We start from the raw sequence: 17,827 nt of genomic DNA on the forward strand, positions 1-17,827 counted from the left end.
CAGAAACCCAACTTTCTTAGTTAGTCTCCCACCTAAGTACTGGCCAGGCCCAAACCAGCTTAGCATCAGATGGATTACCTGGTCTGAACTGCAGTCGTTTAGCTGCTGACAAGCATGTGTTTAAGTTGAATTTCTAGATAAATCAGAACATTAATAATAGCAGTATTGTAGTGTACCTCGAACTTACAAACCTCTGAAGCCACAGGTTTTTACAAGCATCACAAAATAGTGCATGTGTTTGTTACTATGAAGTATTGCATTTAACCTGAATTTTTAATATTGTACGCTTTATGGTAGTCCTCTCGTAAGTATGATTTTTTTAGTAAGTCAGACATTCTTAACCCGGCGACTGCCTGTAAATAATTTGCGCAGGTTTTTGTGTGTAATGTCTAACTTGCTGTTTCTGAAACTATTCCTTTGTATCTTGGTCTCAATTGTGCCATTTTGTCGCCGGTTCCTGCAGGCCTCCTCCAGCGTCCAACACGGCGCATTAAAATGGAGGGTGTGCGCATCCGTGGACTGTTAGCTTGTTTTTTCACCTGTTGGGGAGAGTTCCCTGTGTGTCTTCTTTTTTATTATCATTATTCATTTTGTATATCGCCGACTCCCTTCATACCGCCTGTGGAAAAACAGCCGACCGCCAGGCTGGCAAACCAAGCCAACGCAAACACTTCGGCAGGCGGGCCATGTCTGATTGGGCAACAGCTGGCCTACCTGAGATATGCACTGGCATACCAGAGGTCTGCAGTCACATGACCTGGCAGGAAGTCTCCGCAGGTCCTTTATTCTTTGCCAGAGGGGTCCTTGAACACAGGAAGTGTCATGAAGAGCTGCTGACAATGCTGACGGCACGCAATGTACAATGACCCCAGCAAACAATGAATACTATTCAGTGGGCTGCTGCAGGAAGCTAAGACATACGTGCTTACGTGAATTTCAGTTTGGTGTTTACAGAGGAATGTAGTAGCACGGTACGTAGCACTGTTGCCTCACACCTCCAGGGTTATGGGTTTGAATCCTGCCTCCATTCTGGGGGGGGGGGGGGTTCTCTGGGTGTTCTGGTTTCTTCCATGCAGTTAGGCTAACTGGTGTCTCCGCATTGTCCATGGTGTATAAATGTGTGTGTGTGTGTGTGTGTGTGTGTGTGTATTTTCACAATGCACTGACAGTCTGTCCAGTGTGCACCCCTAGCACAGTGTGCTCTGTGCTGCTGGGGATAGGCTCCTGCCCCCCTCCCCCCCCCCCCCCCCCGTCACCCAGACTAGGACAAGTATTTGGAAGTTGGATGGATGTTTACACAAGGAATTAGGAAGAATGACAATCTGAAAGACAGGCAGTGACATCAAGGGGGCCGAGGGGGGACATTGTGACCATCACCCGTAGTCGTCACGGCTGACTATCAATGGCAGCGCATGTCATCAGGACTGTGCCAGCGACGTGCCTGGGAATTAACACCTGTCTTATCTTCTCAGTCCAGCTCAGGGGGGTGTGACTATGTGTGCATTCTTTCATGGCACCTGGCCTCGGCTGGTCACATTGTAATATCAGGCTCTGACACCAAAATAATTCACTTGTATCTCTGTTATCAACACTACTAGGTTAAGGTCCCACTGTAGAAGTAGTGGAAAATCATTTATCTCTCTAGCAATGAGGGAATAGCTTTTTTCTATTGCTCTGTTTTGTAATTAAGATGCAAACTGGGTAATTTTCTTGTATTTTCTGTGCTGTTCATATTCCTTAGCATGTTTTTGGTGATGATAATAATGAAAGACTCTGTCACCTTTACTAGATAACCAAGCTTATTTTACATAGAGCTGTTGGACGCGAAGATCTGTAGACAGGCCTGAATATGAGCCATATCTTGTTTTAGGAGGAGGAACATAGAGAGGAAGAGGACGAGGAGGAAGATGAACTGGGGGGAGATGAAGAATGCCAGGCATTATCCAGCGAGCCCGAGGAGAGCCCCTCCCACGCCATGCGTACGGCACTCCTGGCAGCGCGTATTCGCACCACGGCCCTCAAGTTGCTTCGGGACTTGGGCCGAGTCCTGGCTGTGGTTCTCCTGGCTCTAGCTGGTAAGTGTGTTCTGGCAGGAGCAGCTCACCTTCCCAAAGTCTTATCACGTACAGCCGATACTACAGATTTATCCTCCATATTATCCATATAGCTTGACTTTCTGAAATGTCAGGCAATGCAGGTATATAGTTCTTGAGTGATGACTGTAGAACAGAGTTTCTCGACCCAGTCCTCAGAAACCCCCAGAGGGGTCACATTTTTGCTTCCGCCCAACTCCCAGCACACCTGAACAAAACAATCACACATACTTAGCACAGGTGTGTTGGGTATTGGGAGGGAGTAAAAATGTGGATTGTCTGGTGGTCCCACAGGACTGGCTTGAAAAACACTGTTGTAGAGGTTGACCTGAAATTGCAATTATCGGCTGGTCAGTAATGTGTGTTTTTGTGTTTGTGTGTGATTAGGGATCACCCTGCCGTCCGCCTTCTCAGCAGTATACTATCTACTGTTCATCGGGATCTGCACCTGGTGGGCCTGCCATTTCCCCATCAGCCGGTTGGGTTTTAACGCCTTGTGTGTTATGGTGGGCTTCTACACAGCCGGACACCTGGTCTGCCTCTACGTGTACCAGAGCTCCTACGCCCAAGGCCTGATCCCCACAGCCAGCCTTTGGGCCAGGTAAGTGTTTCAGTTCATCTGAGTAATCCATTAGGTCATACTGTTTTCCTCTACTGACAGTGTTTCGCAACCCAGTCCTCAGGTATTCGGTGTTTGTGATTGGCTGGCAGCTGGGTGGAAGCTAAAATGCGGACTGCTCAGGGGTCCCCGAGGACTGGGCTGAGAACAGCTGCTGTATGAGGATTGAACAATTGATGTGCTTAAGGTGTCAGAAGGACTAATGTCTGTCTACTTTAACATTTGTTATGTTGTGCGCAGTAAATTACATTTTTAAAAAATGCAGTTAATTACGAAACGATGACGAGGAGGGTTATTGTGCCATTTATGTTCTCATGGGGTGAGTCAGCCCGTCTCTGTGAGGACTGTCATACCTCAGAGGTGCAAGGACTGCAGCTATGTGTGGAATGTTGTTGGCTGTGCATGTTCTAGAATGTGCTCTCCTAGAGTGCTGGCTGGGGTCAGAGCCCTCCTAAATCTGCCCCCTGTTGGCGGAACCGGAGACTCCCCCAGGGCATCTCCCCCCCCGTGGTGTCTAGCAAGGGTCAGTGTTTGTTTGGCAAGGGAACTTGGGCCATAGTGGAGGCAGCCGAGGCTGTACAGATGGAAAGATGGAGTACTCCCTTTTTTATTCCCAACCAACTGTCTGACCCAAATGGCCAACCGCCATGTTAGGCCAAAGCCAGTACAGGACTGCCAACTCGGGGCATACCACTTGACCCTATTTTAAGAGTGAATAGACACACCATGTGTTGACTGATGCTGTGGTGACCTACACAAATGGCGCAGGCTTTTGGCTCTTAACAGAGGTTCAGTTCTAGGCATACTTGTGCTAGCTTGGTGGTCCTTCTTCAGGCTGTATCCTCTGTCTTCTCCAGACTCTTCGGTCTCAAAGCAATTCTAAATCCAGGAAACTGCTCGTCATTTTCCTACGACTTCACCGTGAACACGGACCATGAGTGGCCGGTGTACGCTAACCCCGGGATCCTCCTGCTGTTGTACTTCGCGATGGCGATGGTGTTTAAAATTGGAAGTCACGTGTCCACGGAAAAGGTTCTTTAAACTTTTGAATGTTAAAGTTAGCATGCATGCTGCATTGCCATAGCACACCCATGCTCTGTCGTTCAGCTTGGTAGCCTCCGTTAAATATACGTATCTGCTTGTAATTTTACCCAAATCTACGCTGCCTGACAAAAAAAGAAGTTGCTGTTTGAATTTAAATAAGCAAATTCTGAAGAGCCAGTGATTAATATATTTCAGCTGGCAATAATTCCTTTGACTTTAACTGATGTTGTGCGCAGCTTCTCATTTCTTAATCACGTCTGAAAATGTATACTGTGGTCATGGAAATGATGTTCAGAAGGGGCTAATTATTTGGGCCTGCATCAAGCAAAGAACAATAAGGAGATTGCTGAAAGTATTGGAGTTGGGTTAAGAAATATCCAGTGCATTAAAACTATGGAGAAGACTATGGAGTGCCTCAACTCCCATGTCATCAATAGAAGACCTCAGCAAAAATGAATGCAAATCTGAATGAAAATAAATGTTGAGACGTTGCATAAGCTCACGGGAACAATGCCGTGCCAAGTGCGAGCCGTAATCAAAGCTAAAGGCGGCCTAATGAAATGGTAAAGGGCAGGACTTTTTTTTTTTTTTGGCCAGCCAGTGTACATGACAGAAAGAAGGGGGTCATGATCAGGCGTGGACTCCTTAACTTGAACATTCATTTTGTCATTTGAAAGAGAGAAGAAGCCCTGTCAAGCAGCAGGGTGGAGGTCATTGGAACAGGAATGGAGCAGGTGGAGTTAAGATCTCGGGGTTCACAGATGAAGGCCGATCAAGATGACAGTAAGGTGGGTAAGAGTTTTAATGCTCGCGATTTATTTTTGCTACCTACCTTTTTATGTCCGGCACATTTAGGCTATCGAAGTATCTTAAAGGAATCCATGTGCACAAAGGTACCGTTCCAGGGAGCCTCTGGTATTTCAGTTGCTCATGTCTTCGTGCAGTTAATGGTTGTGATGGTGGCCATGCTATTATGTAATTCACCATTTTCACCTTGAATAAAGTTGTGATCACATGCAAACCGTGCATTCCATTGCCTGTCCTAGGAAATGCTGCTGTCTGCTAGTCCATTGCCAAGATGTGAATCTGAGAGCAGCGCGGGTAATATAATCAACGGTTCCAACCACCAGGACCCAGGTCAGCAGACTATCAGGGAAATTTAGCCTCCATCTAAACATTTTCCGCCAAAGACTTGTTAAATTACTCTTGTACTCTCTTCCAGATCTAAGTGGTGCCCCCACTGGACCTGATGGGGATAATCCCCTTCTCATTGCGGGTCGGATGATCATGCAGCAAAGCTACGTGTGTGCTCTGATTGCAATGATGGTAAGAGCACTACCCTAATTAAATTTTACTCATGTTTTGACAATTCTAATTTTCTTTCAATGAATTACTTCTATAGGATTTAAGTTTTACGTTATTTAAATCCGGGGTTGGCAAATCTTATCCAGAAAGGGCCATTGTGTCTCTGGGTTTTCGCTGCAACTCCCTAATTAGATTACTAATTAAATGACTGATTGGATGACGACTCCTCACACTTGGGTTTGAACAGCTGACCTAAAGGTTACCCCAAAAACCTGCGTATACACCAGCCCTTTGCGGAGAAGATTGGCCACCCGCAGTTTAAGTGATTAAGTGAAACGATTATATCCTCATAATCATTGCGGTATGAATAGTGCAGGAAACATGGTGTTGTTTTCAAACCATAATAATCAATTATCAAAGCACTGAGATATTTGTTGTGCCTGTTTGAGGGCTTTTAATGAGGTGGCCTCTTCTCCAGGTGTGGAGTATCACATACCACAGCTGGCTGACCTTCGTGCTGCTGCTCTGGGCATGTCTGATCTGGATGGTGCGGGCACGCCGCCACTTCGCCACGCTCTGCTCGCCCTTCATCCTGCTCTACGGCCTGTCGCTCTGCAGCCTGCAGTATGTGTGGGGAATGGACCTGGAGCTGGAGCTGCCTCATAACGTGGGCACTATGAGCTTGAAGCAGTTGGGCCTGGACCGAACCCTACACCCCTGCCTCCGCCTGGGGCCCATGGTGAGGAGAGAGCCCCACAAATCGGAGAAAGGGGAGGATCTGGGGTCATTTTCAATAACCCCATATCTTGTATATGTGGCCCAAACATTCTGAATGCTTTTTGATTAGCAGCAGTCTGTTCAACATCATTCTCCTCGTTTCTTTGCATTTGCAGTTGCTCTACACGTTGACCTTCTGGCTGCTGCTACGACAGTCTGTGAAGGATAACTTCAGCAGGAAGAAGATTTCGACCACCCCCCTGCAAGAAGTCACTACTGGAGGTGGGCAATGTTGGCCAGATGGCCACCAAAGTTGATCCTGGCCTCAGCAGTATTTCCCTGTGGGTCTGGATATCTGATGTGTCGTTAGCCTGCCTATTCTCTCATGTTCACATTTGAACCATTTCCAAAAGAAAATCTTGGAAAAACATTGTGTAATGCTGAGTGTAGATTCTAGTTGTATGGGTTACTGCATTGCGTTCATTCCGACTGTTCCTTGGTTCATAGAAGATAGACAGGCACCAGATGTATGGAAAATTTAAGATGCAAAATTCTATTGCAGTTAGTTTTGATGAACTACCATATTAACTGTAAGACATTGCCGTGCTCATGCTTATTTATGGTTACACTGCCGGTTTAGCTTCAATTGCATGGCATTGTTAGGTTGTCTAGCAGACCCTCTAAAAATGTAAATTTTGCACTCCCTCTACTCATTGAATGTGGTAGCTTAAATACCTGGCAAGGAGACACAAACGTGGAGCTTTTCTTGGAATGATTGCATTACTGTGCCTCATCATTCATCTTCATACCTTCCTAACAATTGAACTAGCTGAAATTTTACACCAAGGTAAGAATGTATTTTTTTTTTGGTCATAGAGAATGCTGGGCAGAGTGAGTCAGTCCTGAAGGTGCTAGGGGAGATGGCTATGAGCTTCTATGCCAAGTATTGGATTTATGTGTGTGGCGGCATGTTCATCATGGTCAGCTTTGCTGGCAAGCTGGTTGGCTACAAGATTGTCTACATGTTGATCTTCCTGCTCTGCCTCTGTCTCTATCAGGTAGGTTACACCCTAAACTCCACCCAAGTTTTTTTGTTCTCTTCCATATAATCTAAACCCCTAGTAACTGACCATGAAATGCTGTCACTCATCACAAGTTTAACGCTGCTTACTAGGGTTTTCACCACCGTAGTCTAAATCCAGCAATCTTCGTGAATAAACTCCCCACCCATTCATTATCATTGACATTCTTTTGGCTTCATCCATATTGGTCACCAGCCCTGTTCCCTGTCTGTGATGTTCCTTCTCCTAGGTGTACTACTCTCTGTGGCGAAAGTTGCTCAAGGTCTTCTGGTGGTTGGTGGTAGCCTACACTATGCTGGTTCTCATCGCCATCTATACCTTCCAGTTTGAGGATTTTCCTGCCTATTGGAAGAACTTCACCGGGTTTACAGAAGAGCAGTATGACAAACTTTTTTTATGCTATAGATGAGATGAGTGAAATCTAGTTCTATGCTTTGAATATGATGATACATGATACTGAGCCTCAGGATGTGGGGTCCTGCAGATTTATAATTCATTTTGAAATACTGCCAATGCACTTGATACATGGTGAGGTGACTTCTGTGCAAATCATTAATTAAAGCAATTAAGAGCTAAGGACAGAATAGGATTCTGTACAGCCCTCCAGGTAGAGTTGGGCTCTCCTGCCCCATTGTTACAAAGCAGAGTTTGTTTGACGGGACAGACATGCAGTTTCAGTTTCCACTTGCTCTTCCTGCAGGTTGGCTGTCATCGGCCTAGAGACTTTCCAGCTCTCAGAGCTCTTCACCAGCATCCTCATCCCAGGGTTCTTCCTGCTGGCCTGTATCCTGCAGCTGCACTACTTCCATAAGCCCTTCATGAAGATCACCGATTTGGAAAACGTCGCACCGATTCACAAGTAGGCCTGCAGCTACTTGTCTTCACCCTTTGCTCCACATCAGGCTCAGTCCTATTGTCTTGCCTTACTCAATGGATACTCCCATCATTTGGTTTATCCCTGCGTGATATTCTGAGCAGTGTACGTGCATTCTTATTCTGCTGACATCCCCACAGGAAGAAACATGCCCACAGATCAGAAGCCACAGTACAAACCGGGCTTGAAGAGGAGAACCAGGAGACTGATTTAGAGAGCGATGATTCTGAAGATGAAGGTGAGAATACTGAACCGAACTCCATGAGGTCTGTAAGGACTGGATGAGATTTAGGATTTTTTGTCCTGGCTTATATAGCTCTGGAATAATTTAAGACGCCACTCTCTATTTTTAAGAAAATTGTATTTTTAAATTCTGGTTTAATCCCGGTTCTGCTGGCAGAAGGTTACACTGAGGCAGGCTGCTTCTAGGCTCAGAGGTTCTAAGACAGCAATACACAGGAACAAGGTGAAGCTGGAGACACTGGTAATAACTAAAACATCCAGTTGGAGGGAAGAAGCAACTTTCTAGTGCCAGAAATGACCTTCGACTTATCCAGTAGTGCCTCATAAATTTGAGGATGACGTCAAGTGACCTTCAAAAAGAATGGGAAATATTAAGTGGTGTGAAGTGCACTGCTAGGACAATTCATACCAGGCTCCCTGAAGCAGGACTGAAGCCCCATAAAGCAAGGAAGAAGCCCTTCATCATAGAGAAGCATGCAAGAGCCAGGCTGGAGTTTGCAAAAAAAAAAAATGCATATTTTGTACCCATAAACTGAGAAATTAGTGAAATTTTTGCTGTGGTTTCTTAATTTTTTCCAGAGTTCTATATAATGGATCTATGACTTCTGTGTTTTAATCCTGATGCCTTGGATTTTAAGCCAAACCTTTCCTGTATTTCTTACTTTAAGTGATTCTTCCCCCTCTTCCTGTCCACCAAGGCATGATGCCCAGCAAGTGGGGCCTAGTGATGGACAGGCTGATGGTGCTCTTCAGGAAGTTCTCAGAAGTCCTGACCCAGGTGCAGGCCTTCATCTGGAGAGTCCTGGAGCTGCACATCCTTAAGATTGTGGCCTTCTTCATCATCTGGGTGGCGCTGTTGGAGGTCAGGGTTCTGTACCAGATGTGAAGCATGTGAAATGTGTGTTTTAAGCCTGGTACTGTTTTAGCTCCCACCCAACACCATCAATTCTTGATGCAAGCTTTGTTCCCTCAGCCCTCGGTGATGAACCTGGTGTTGGTGGTTCTATGGGCCTTCGCCATGCCGTACTCCCGTTTCCGGCACATGGCCTCCTGCCTGTCCACTGTATGGGTGTGCATCATCATCGTCTGCAAGATGCTCTATCAGCTGAGCGTTGTCAACCCTGTGGAGTACTCTAGCAACTGCACCCTGGTGCGTAAAATGAGAACGAGAAGACATAAATCCATACTTTATGTACATGCAATCTGACATTTCCATTCCACCGTGCTAAAAGATAAAGAGAATGGTCCGTTCATGGTTTCGTGATAGCCCACACAAATACAGACTGAAATACCTTCACATCAGACCAGTACTGCTGGAGTGAAAACAAATTTAATTACGAAAAATTACAGACACTTATCATGCCGAAAATCTGCTGAGGTGTTTACCTGTGGATTTAGTGGCTGTTTTAAAGAAAGAGTCCTCTTGTCTGTTTCGGGAATTTACGTCAGTCCAGGCAGAGATTTTGGCTTCATGGGCTCCTTGCTTGTAGCGGCATTCACAGTGACCACTGCTTCCTTGTTTGGTCTGGTACTCAAGAGTTAATTTAACAGAAAGAAAGCATTTGTCTGAACTCCTCTTTCTGTTTGCTCATGGCGTCTTTATTTGTCCACATACAGCCCTTCTCCAATGAAACCAACATGAAGTATGATGAGTTACTGAACTCCACACTTTACAAGGAGCCCATAGATCCAGCCAACTGGTTTGGATTCAGGAAGGAGGCAACGGCTCTCGGGTACAGCAAGGTGAGATGCCTTCTCCGTGCCCATGGATCAAAACCGGAGGGTATCCAGTCTCAAGGTTCAATTGGACTTAATCGTTCTGACAGCACCACAGCCTATTGTGGTTTGTAGCTTGACAGAAATACACCATTTAGCATGTTTTGTTGTGTTTACTAAATTTTATTTACTAAACTTTACTAAAGTTTTGATGTTTACTAAAGTTTTGCAGTTTACGTCATGCAAAAATTGGACAGGCCGGTAAAATGGGCAGGGGGTACCAGTTGATCGATTGCTGGTTGGGACCGTTCTGGGACAAGGAAATGGGAACCCCTATTTCATAAAGCTGCAGCTGTTTTACAGTGTTGTTGAGGAGTAGCTAGGCTGAACTTCCAATGAATGTCCAGGTAAAAATGTAAGTAGTTTTGGAGCAAGAGCTACACAACATCTTCCAGCAAAGCAAGAACCTAATAAGACTATTCAGTCACCTGAAGTGGAACATTAGTAACATTCGGGGAACATAGAGAGGCATTAAGTTATACAAAGAGGTGGAGATTTCAGACCCAAGGAGTACAAATGTAGACCAAGATTTTGTTTCAGCCAACCAGCTCAGTATAAAAAGTCACAGTCACAGAGTACTCGACTGGTTGGTTGAAACAAAATCTTGGTCTGCATTTGTAATTTCTGGACCTGAAATCTCCACCTCTGGTTATGCAGTCCCAGTGATAGCAGCACAGTGACTGAAATCATACTATTCTGTCATGAGCCCAGTGAATATACACTAAGCAGCCACTTTGTTATCTATACCTCCTCGTTAACTCCAACTCCCTGCTCCTACAATCGGTCAAGAGGTTCAGTTCCTGTTCGCCAGAGCTTTGGAATGGGCACTATGCATGATCTCAGCCATTTTGAATGTGCTGTGGTTTTTGGTGCCAGGCATGTTGGTTCTAGCACCATTTTGGAATGTTATTGTGGTACATTGTCTAGAGTTTGCGGCGGTTGGTGCCATAAACAAAGAATCCGGTTAAAACACTTGGCTAATGAGAGAGGTCAAAGGGGAATGGCCAAACTTGTCAAAGTCAACAGGATGGCTACAAGTACACAACTGCCATGGAGCAAACCCCATAAGCTTCCAGCACCTTGTTAAATCAATGTCCCAAAAGATTCAGATTGTTCTGTGGGCGCATTGGGGTTCTAGGTCTGCCACTGAGTGTAGTACATTATTGCTGAGACCTTTCACCTCCCCTAAACTGCATCAAATTGCAAGAGTTATTGACCTGGAACTGTGATGCTGTGGTTGAAGAGATCCTGTGGTTTTTGTGATTGTGATTCAGAACCACCTCCTGGTGCTGATGCTGCTGGTGTTTGAGGCTACAGTGTACCGCCACCAGACACACCACTACAGGCAGCACCAGTGCTCCCCGCCCCCAATTCCGGTTATCTTCCCCAATGCCAACCGGGACAACCTGGACCAGGACCTGCTAACCTGCATCAAATACCTTTTCAACTTCACCTTCTACAAATTTGGCCTGGAGGTACAAAACATGACAGGACATATTTTAAAATAAGTCTAAAATAAAATCCGAAATCATGTTTAAATATTTTGAAACACTGTATAACCTTATTTGATAATGGTAAAATAACTGAATGGTAGTATTTAATAAACATTTTTTTTAATCCATCAGAATTGTTTTTTTCAACTCTAAAATTTTGTTTCTGCCTTTAGATCTGTTTCCTAATGACAGTGAATGTGATTGGCCAACGGATGAACTTCGTAGTCATAATCCATGGCTGCTGGCTGGTGATAATCTTGACACGGCGTCAGCGGGCGGCTATTGCGAAGATCTGGCCAAAATACTGCCTATTTCTAGTGTTTTTTATGATCTACCAGTACATCCTGTGTGTGGGAATCCCCCCGGTCCTCTGTATAGGTGACCATCCTCTGCAAGCAAAGCATCTTAACTGAGCTGATTTATGCTGTTGAATGTGCTCTGTTGAATGAATGAATGAATAAATAGTCAGTTTGCTCATTTTAATTGGTATATGTTAGTAAATATCACATCTCCCTGTTGTCCACAGTTATGATGTGCATGTCCCTTAACAGGAGTAACTGTGTCTGTTTAGATTATCCCTGGCGGTGGAAATCGTCCATCACCATCAGCTCTAACCTGATCAAGTGGATCTACCTACCAGATTTTTACACTATCCCAAATTCTAGAAACCTCATTGGTGAGTCTGTGACCCCCAAAATGGACAGACAGTTGTCTTGCTGCCACCACCAAGTGCCAACACCAAGCTTGCATGTAGTGCATTGTGGACTAAAGTTGCACCTCCTCCTCTGCATAGCGGACTTCCTCCTGCTGATTTGCGCCTCACAGCAGTGGAAGATCTTCCAGGATGAGAAGAAGGAGGAGTGGATGGTCTTTGGTGGAGAGAACACTGATAAGTACAACCCAATGGAAGAAAGGCCTGTGAATCCTGTGCCCAACTACATCAACTGCAGGTGTGCTAGAAACAGCATTCACAGAACTTTTTTTTTGGCTTGTCTGTAGTAGTTCAGCCAGTGCTGTGTCCAGTCCTCATCTCAGTTTCACCACTCTGTCAATCTCTTTGTCAGATGCTACTTGGACATGGCCAAGGTGTTGGTCTTCCGCCACATGTTCTGGTTCGTACTGGCTGTGGTGTTCGTGACTGGGGCCACACGCATCAGCATTTTCGGGCTAGGCTACTTGCTGGCCTGCTTCTACTTCCTGCTCTTTGGGACCCAGTTGCTGATAAAACCTGCCCGGACACGCCTGGTGCTGTGGGACTGCCTGATCATGTACAACGTGGCAGTCATCGTGTCCAAGAATGTACTTTCGGTGAGTGTTGAACTATTTCCCCTGGGTAACATATTCCAAGTTGGCAGAGGCCTTGCAAACCCTGTCCTTTCAGATCTTGACTTTGCTCTCATACATGCTACCAGTACTGCCATAAAAACATATATATGTAGTGACGTGTGCATATGTGTTCGCATGTGTGTCGACCACCTCCAGATCCTGGCGTGTGTATTTGTGGAGCACTTGCAGGAAAACTTCTGCTGGGTGATCCAGCTCTTCAGCCTGGTATGCACCGTCAAAGGTTATGACTGTAAGTATATTTTCCACCACCACCGCACTTAAGAGCATCATAACTGTCAGGGTTACCCTTGTGTCTGTCTGACTGTGTGTGTGACCATGTGTGTTACAGTTAACGCAGCGAGTAATCAGGAGTGCGTGCTTCCAGTGGAAGAGGCTGGGATCATCTGGGATAGTATCTGCTTCTTCTTCCTCTTACTCCAGAGGAGAGTCTTCCTCAGCTTCTACTTCCTGCACGTGACTGCAGATCTGCAGGCCTCTGCACTACAAGCCTCCAAGTGAGATGCAGCACGTGCTCTTCTGCATCTCTGAGTTTATACCCAAATCCATTGTACCTGGACTGAATATGTTATACAGTGTCTCTATAGAGTTGACGTAGAGTTTACCAAACTTGCATTGTAATTGTCAGGACTGCAGGAATAATTCTTCTGTTCACCTGACTGAGTTATTGCATATTTTGAAGCCTCTGTGTGATGCTCTGACAGGGGTTTTGAGCTGTTCAGGGCCAGCATTGTGAAGAACATGAGGTTCCACCAGCAGGCGGAGCAGCGCTCCTTGAGACAGCTAAAGAGATCGTGAGTTGCTCCATTTATTTCCTGGATGAAGGGGTCCTTCTTGTAACTCCTGTAGAAGTCCGCGGGATGTGTCTGGTTCAGTGCCTTTGCCTGTTTTATGGCTTTCTGAGGAGATGTTCTGAGCTACTGTCCAGTTTCCTGCCTCTGAGAGTGAACTCAAAATTTCAAGGAGAGGAACTCAGCGGAACCACAGGAAGTATTGAGTGCATGTTGTTAGGCAGTGGCTTACGTGTTAGGTTGTTGATTTTGTCAGTTGCTGCTTCATGACAGTGAGGCCTTTGCTGCAGTGAATGAGAGGAGTAGGCGTAAAAATTCAATAAATATGAATTGGAAAAAAGTTATGGAATGTGCTGTATATGGGGTATGTATGTGTAGATTATACACAATTTTAAAATAATGTATTAAAATAAAAGTATGATCTACAAGTAACCGATTAAAATACTGATTCGGTCACCTGCAGGACCAACATGGAGTGATTTAACGTATAACGTACATGTCACTTCCTACAGGATGGAGCGCATTCGATCAAAGCAGCAGAAGTATAAGGAAGGGCTTCTGTCTTCAAAGGCTTCGGCTGCAGAGGAGTCAGGTACTCAGCCCCTCAGGCAAGGTTATATAGGTGAAATGCATGCAGTGGGTAAAATTTGAGTTATATTTGTTGTCGCATGGTTTTATGGATATCTTTAAACAGGCAAGAAATATTAGCAGGCAATAGGACATTTACTATACCCGTGTTGATTCGGGGTATGGAGTGGATCTCTAAATCGTTTGGTCTCATGCTCCTTATGACACCCCCCAGAGCAGGCATCCAAGCAGAAGACATGGTGGCGTCCCTGGTTAGATCACGCCACAGGTGTGTGTCCCTTTCCTCATCTTCATGTCTACATATGTAGTCATCAGATGTGTGTGCTTGTATTTGTCTTTGTGTGTGGACAGCTTTAAGTGCCTAGTGATTTTGTTCTAAGATCACCTTAACGCACAAATAAATGCCTTTTTATAACTTCATCAGTCGCCTTAATCTTTTTATACAAAATTTTCATCTCCTTTGCTGAGTTCAGGAGTCAAAAAGCAAGTCTATAGAAAATACAGCTGTCTGTGTGTGTGTGTGTGCGTGTGTGCGTGTGTGCGTGTGTGTGTGTGTGTGTGTGTGTGTGTGCGCACATCCATACATATGCGCTGCGGTGTTTATTTCATTTCTCCATGCGCCTCTCTGTGTTTGTTGCTCCTGGCATTCAGAGACGGTCAGACAGTCGACCGGCTGCTAGCCAATGTCATCGCAGGTCTCTGCATCAAACTGTTTTGGTTTTCCGAAGGTGGAAACCTGAGCCTTCTCGTATCTCCCAGCAGCTTGACAGTTTAGTTCCTGCACTTGGTGGGAATCGTTTTTGCAGATACGTTAAAAAACCGTGCGTGTAATTTATGTGTCACATTTGCTGAATTAAAATATTATTGCTGGACCGATTGGATTTTTTATTTATTTATTTTTTTAAATCAGACTGTCTCGCTTGTACCTGCACCTGCTGTTTACTTTTCAAAGAGGCACAGTGAGACCTCACACGGTGCCAATACACACTTCAGCAGAGTCTTCGGCAGCTGCAGTCCAGCCTTCGCCAGGCCTCTCTGGGACTTTGTTTTGTCTGCATTTGACATCTGCTTTCGTTTTCTGTCTCAGGCCAAACAAAACCATAGAGCTGCATTATAGCTCTTTGAGAGTTTTTTTTTTTCTTTTCATCCAAGCAATGATACTATCTCAGTTTTTCAGAAAAGACAGATAAGAGAGTATTTGTGATATGCTGTCAGCATCCTGGGTGCAGGCATGTGCTGAGTGTCTAAGGGGGAAACGCATGTCAGCATGAAAGGGATATTGGATCAAGAAGGACCTGCATGGAAACAGCAGGGTCTGATATTGGCCATTTCACGGGTTACATGTTCTCTGAGTGCATTCAGTCCCCTTGTACAGTAACTCTCTGCTGCCATCATGGTGCAGTGTTGCGTCATAGCAGGGTGGTAGTGTGCAGAATCGAAGGCCCACTCTCTGTGTGTCTCTCTCATATGTAGTGTTGCATTCCGGGGACTATTACCTGTTCGAGTCCGACAGTGAGGAAGAAGATGAATCCGTGGCTGAGGATCCAAAACCACCTCGGCAGAGTGCCTTCCAGGTGAGAGTGTGGCCCATGCCATGTGGTGGATTCCTAGTTTTCCGCTGGTGCTGTGTGGTCTCACTGGCGCTCTGCTCACAGCTGGCATATCACGCCTGGGAAACCAATGCCAGGGCAGCCCTGCGCCACCGGCAGCAGCACATGAAAGCCCGGGAGAAGAGGCGCGAGGAGCAGGAGCGCCAGCGTAGCTCAGGTCCGGCACCATGTACACGCCCACACACACACATTTTTATACACAAACACACGCACTTGAAGCTTAGCATAGCTGCACTTCTGCCTAATTGGCTCCTTGACAGTCATATGCTTGTGCTGTTTGCCTCATTTGTACATAAAAAACCATTTGCAAGATATGTAAATATAAATGTGCACACGTGCGGACAGAGACAGATGCAATGAACTCGCACAAACAAATACACCCTACGCCGTCCTCGTTGACGGTACATTACTTTGTTCTCAGCAGTGCATGAAGGAATGGAATGTGAGGAACCGGAAGGTACTGGTGAGGAAGATGATGAGCCAGAGGACGAAGACTCGGGTGAGTGTTCTTACAGCGATAATGCATCATTGTTAATAGTACTTATCTTATAGTAGCATTTTATGCTTTAGAGTATGTACAATTGAGTATATTTGCTTAAGCATTTTTCCTTGGAAGTCTTAACAGTGCTTCTTCACGCTGAACCAAGTACTCAAGTCAAGTACTCCTTAACTACCAAAAAGGCCGCATCATTGCTTTCCCCAAAAGGCCTTACTGACCCTCCTGTCACCCAGGGCGGAGTGACATTGTGCAGAGGATCCTGGACATCCTCCGATTCCTTTGGGTGCTCTTCATGGCCATGGTGGACGGCTTGACGCAGTGGCTCAATGTTCTGACCAAACAGTACGTGGACGCCTCCACTGTCCTCTGCTACCAGCGCTACTTCCACACCCATAACCAGGTGAGCACTGCCTACGTGATGGACCGTGTCCCATGACCACCTGGGAGGAGCAGTGATCTCAGAAGATCAGTGAGATGGCCTGGGTCAAAGGTATGTGGTTTTCTTTGCAGAAGCTGCCCCAGGAGCCACAGGAGGACCAGATATCACAGGGCAGTGAGAGCCCCACCATGGAGACCTGTCTGGATGAGTTGGATGCTGATGTCAGTGCAACCAGGTACATGTGGACATTATAGGTACAGAGGCGATTCTATGATGGGTTTTTTTTTTTTAAGGTGGAGGGCATACAGGGGCCATAGTTCATCTAGAAGGGACAACCTTATTAGCAAATGATGTGTTTTGAATCAGTGAGTGACTGGGGAGTGGGCACTTTGCAGACCAATCAGGTTTCAGCTGGGGCCAGTGGTGTCCATGCCATGTGTATATGCATGTGCAAGTCCCACACATGCAAGCATACTTACTGCATCCCATTACTGTAATCTGCTCTACTGCAATTACTTCGGAATGATACACTCCTTTTGAAGTACAATCCCCTTTGCCCATTTTAAGGCATCTGCTCTGAGCAGAAATCAGCTACCCTTGAGTTGCATTGACCATTTTCCCTTAACAGCCATTTGGATCTGAGCGGCACAGGGAGAACAACCCTCCAGACCACTGGCTACAGCAGCACCACCCTCTGTTCCGAGCCCACTCTGGAGCTGGAGCTGGAACCAGACCTAGAAACTCGGCCCAGCCCGCGGTACCCGCCACTGCAGGACAGCCAGTGAGCTGCTCACGGACAGGTGCCACATATCCGTGATTTCAGACCATTCCCTTCTCATTATTTAGCCAATTTACTTGCTTGGCTGAGGCTTTGTGATGATAAAAATGATCAAGAATGACTGAGATTAACCGCTGGATTTTCCTTAAGTAGTTCATGTTAAGTGCATAATCAGTGTATATGGGACCCAAATCAAGATCATCTTCTTAATCATAAACCCAGTTCCTTCCAGACACCCCATGTCAGCAATCGCTTCCATTTAGCACGTAACATAATATACTGTATCTGCTATGTTAGTACCGTGTATTTCAGTTTCCCTGTTGTCTGTTTCAGACACTTCTTTGTAGAAGAGCTGGTCCAGAGTCAGCAGTTCTACTCTTCTCAGAACCGAGCCCTGAAGTTTCTCTTTGCCCTCTACAACCTGCTGGCAGCCAACTCCGAACTGGTGTGCTATTTCATCATCGTCCTGAACAACCTGGTGACAGCGTCCGTCATCTCCCTGGTCCTGCCCATCCTCATCTTCCTTTGGGCCATGCTGGCCGTGCCACGGCCCACCAAAAAGTTCTGGATGACCGCTATCGTCTTCACAGAG

The 17,827-nt window shown here is 45.8% G+C and overlaps 1 protein-coding gene across 1 annotated transcript in view; it reads left to right on the forward strand.

Moving 5' to 3' along the window:
- Positions 1-17,827, forward strand: part of piezo1 (piezo-type mechanosensitive ion channel component 1) — a 65,884-nt gene that overhangs the window by 37,345 nt on the left and 10,712 nt on the right. Inside the window, 33 exon segments of the mRNA XM_049030716.1 lie at positions 1,871-2,075; positions 2,481-2,694; positions 3,570-3,744; positions 4,434-4,544; positions 4,803-4,893; positions 4,979-5,082; positions 5,540-5,800; positions 5,955-6,060; positions 6,655-6,836; positions 7,090-7,238; positions 7,561-7,719; positions 7,875-7,972; positions 8,676-8,839; positions 8,951-9,127; positions 9,595-9,720; positions 11,028-11,228; positions 11,420-11,624; positions 11,818-11,922; positions 12,040-12,196; positions 12,311-12,554; positions 12,729-12,822; positions 12,922-13,087; positions 13,295-13,384; positions 13,894-13,973; positions 14,184-14,237; positions 15,443-15,543; positions 15,625-15,736; positions 16,004-16,078; positions 16,312-16,478; positions 16,589-16,692; positions 17,086-17,218; positions 17,220-17,257; positions 17,569-17,827. Of these exon segments, the coding sequence (XP_048886673.1) occupies positions 1,871-2,075; positions 2,481-2,694; positions 3,570-3,744; positions 4,434-4,544; positions 4,803-4,893; positions 4,979-5,082; positions 5,540-5,800; positions 5,955-6,060; positions 6,655-6,836; positions 7,090-7,238; positions 7,561-7,719; positions 7,875-7,972; positions 8,676-8,839; positions 8,951-9,127; positions 9,595-9,720; positions 11,028-11,228; positions 11,420-11,624; positions 11,818-11,922; positions 12,040-12,196; positions 12,311-12,554; positions 12,729-12,822; positions 12,922-13,087; positions 13,295-13,384; positions 13,894-13,973; positions 14,184-14,237; positions 15,443-15,543; positions 15,625-15,736; positions 16,004-16,078; positions 16,312-16,478; positions 16,589-16,692; positions 17,086-17,218; positions 17,220-17,257; positions 17,569-17,827 (4,707 nt within the window).

This window comes from Brienomyrus brachyistius, chromosome 11 (assembly GCF_023856365.1).
Source record: "Brienomyrus brachyistius isolate T26 chromosome 11, BBRACH_0.4, whole genome shotgun sequence".
NCBI classification, from domain to species: domain Eukaryota; kingdom Metazoa; phylum Chordata; class Actinopteri; order Osteoglossiformes; family Mormyridae; genus Brienomyrus; species Brienomyrus brachyistius.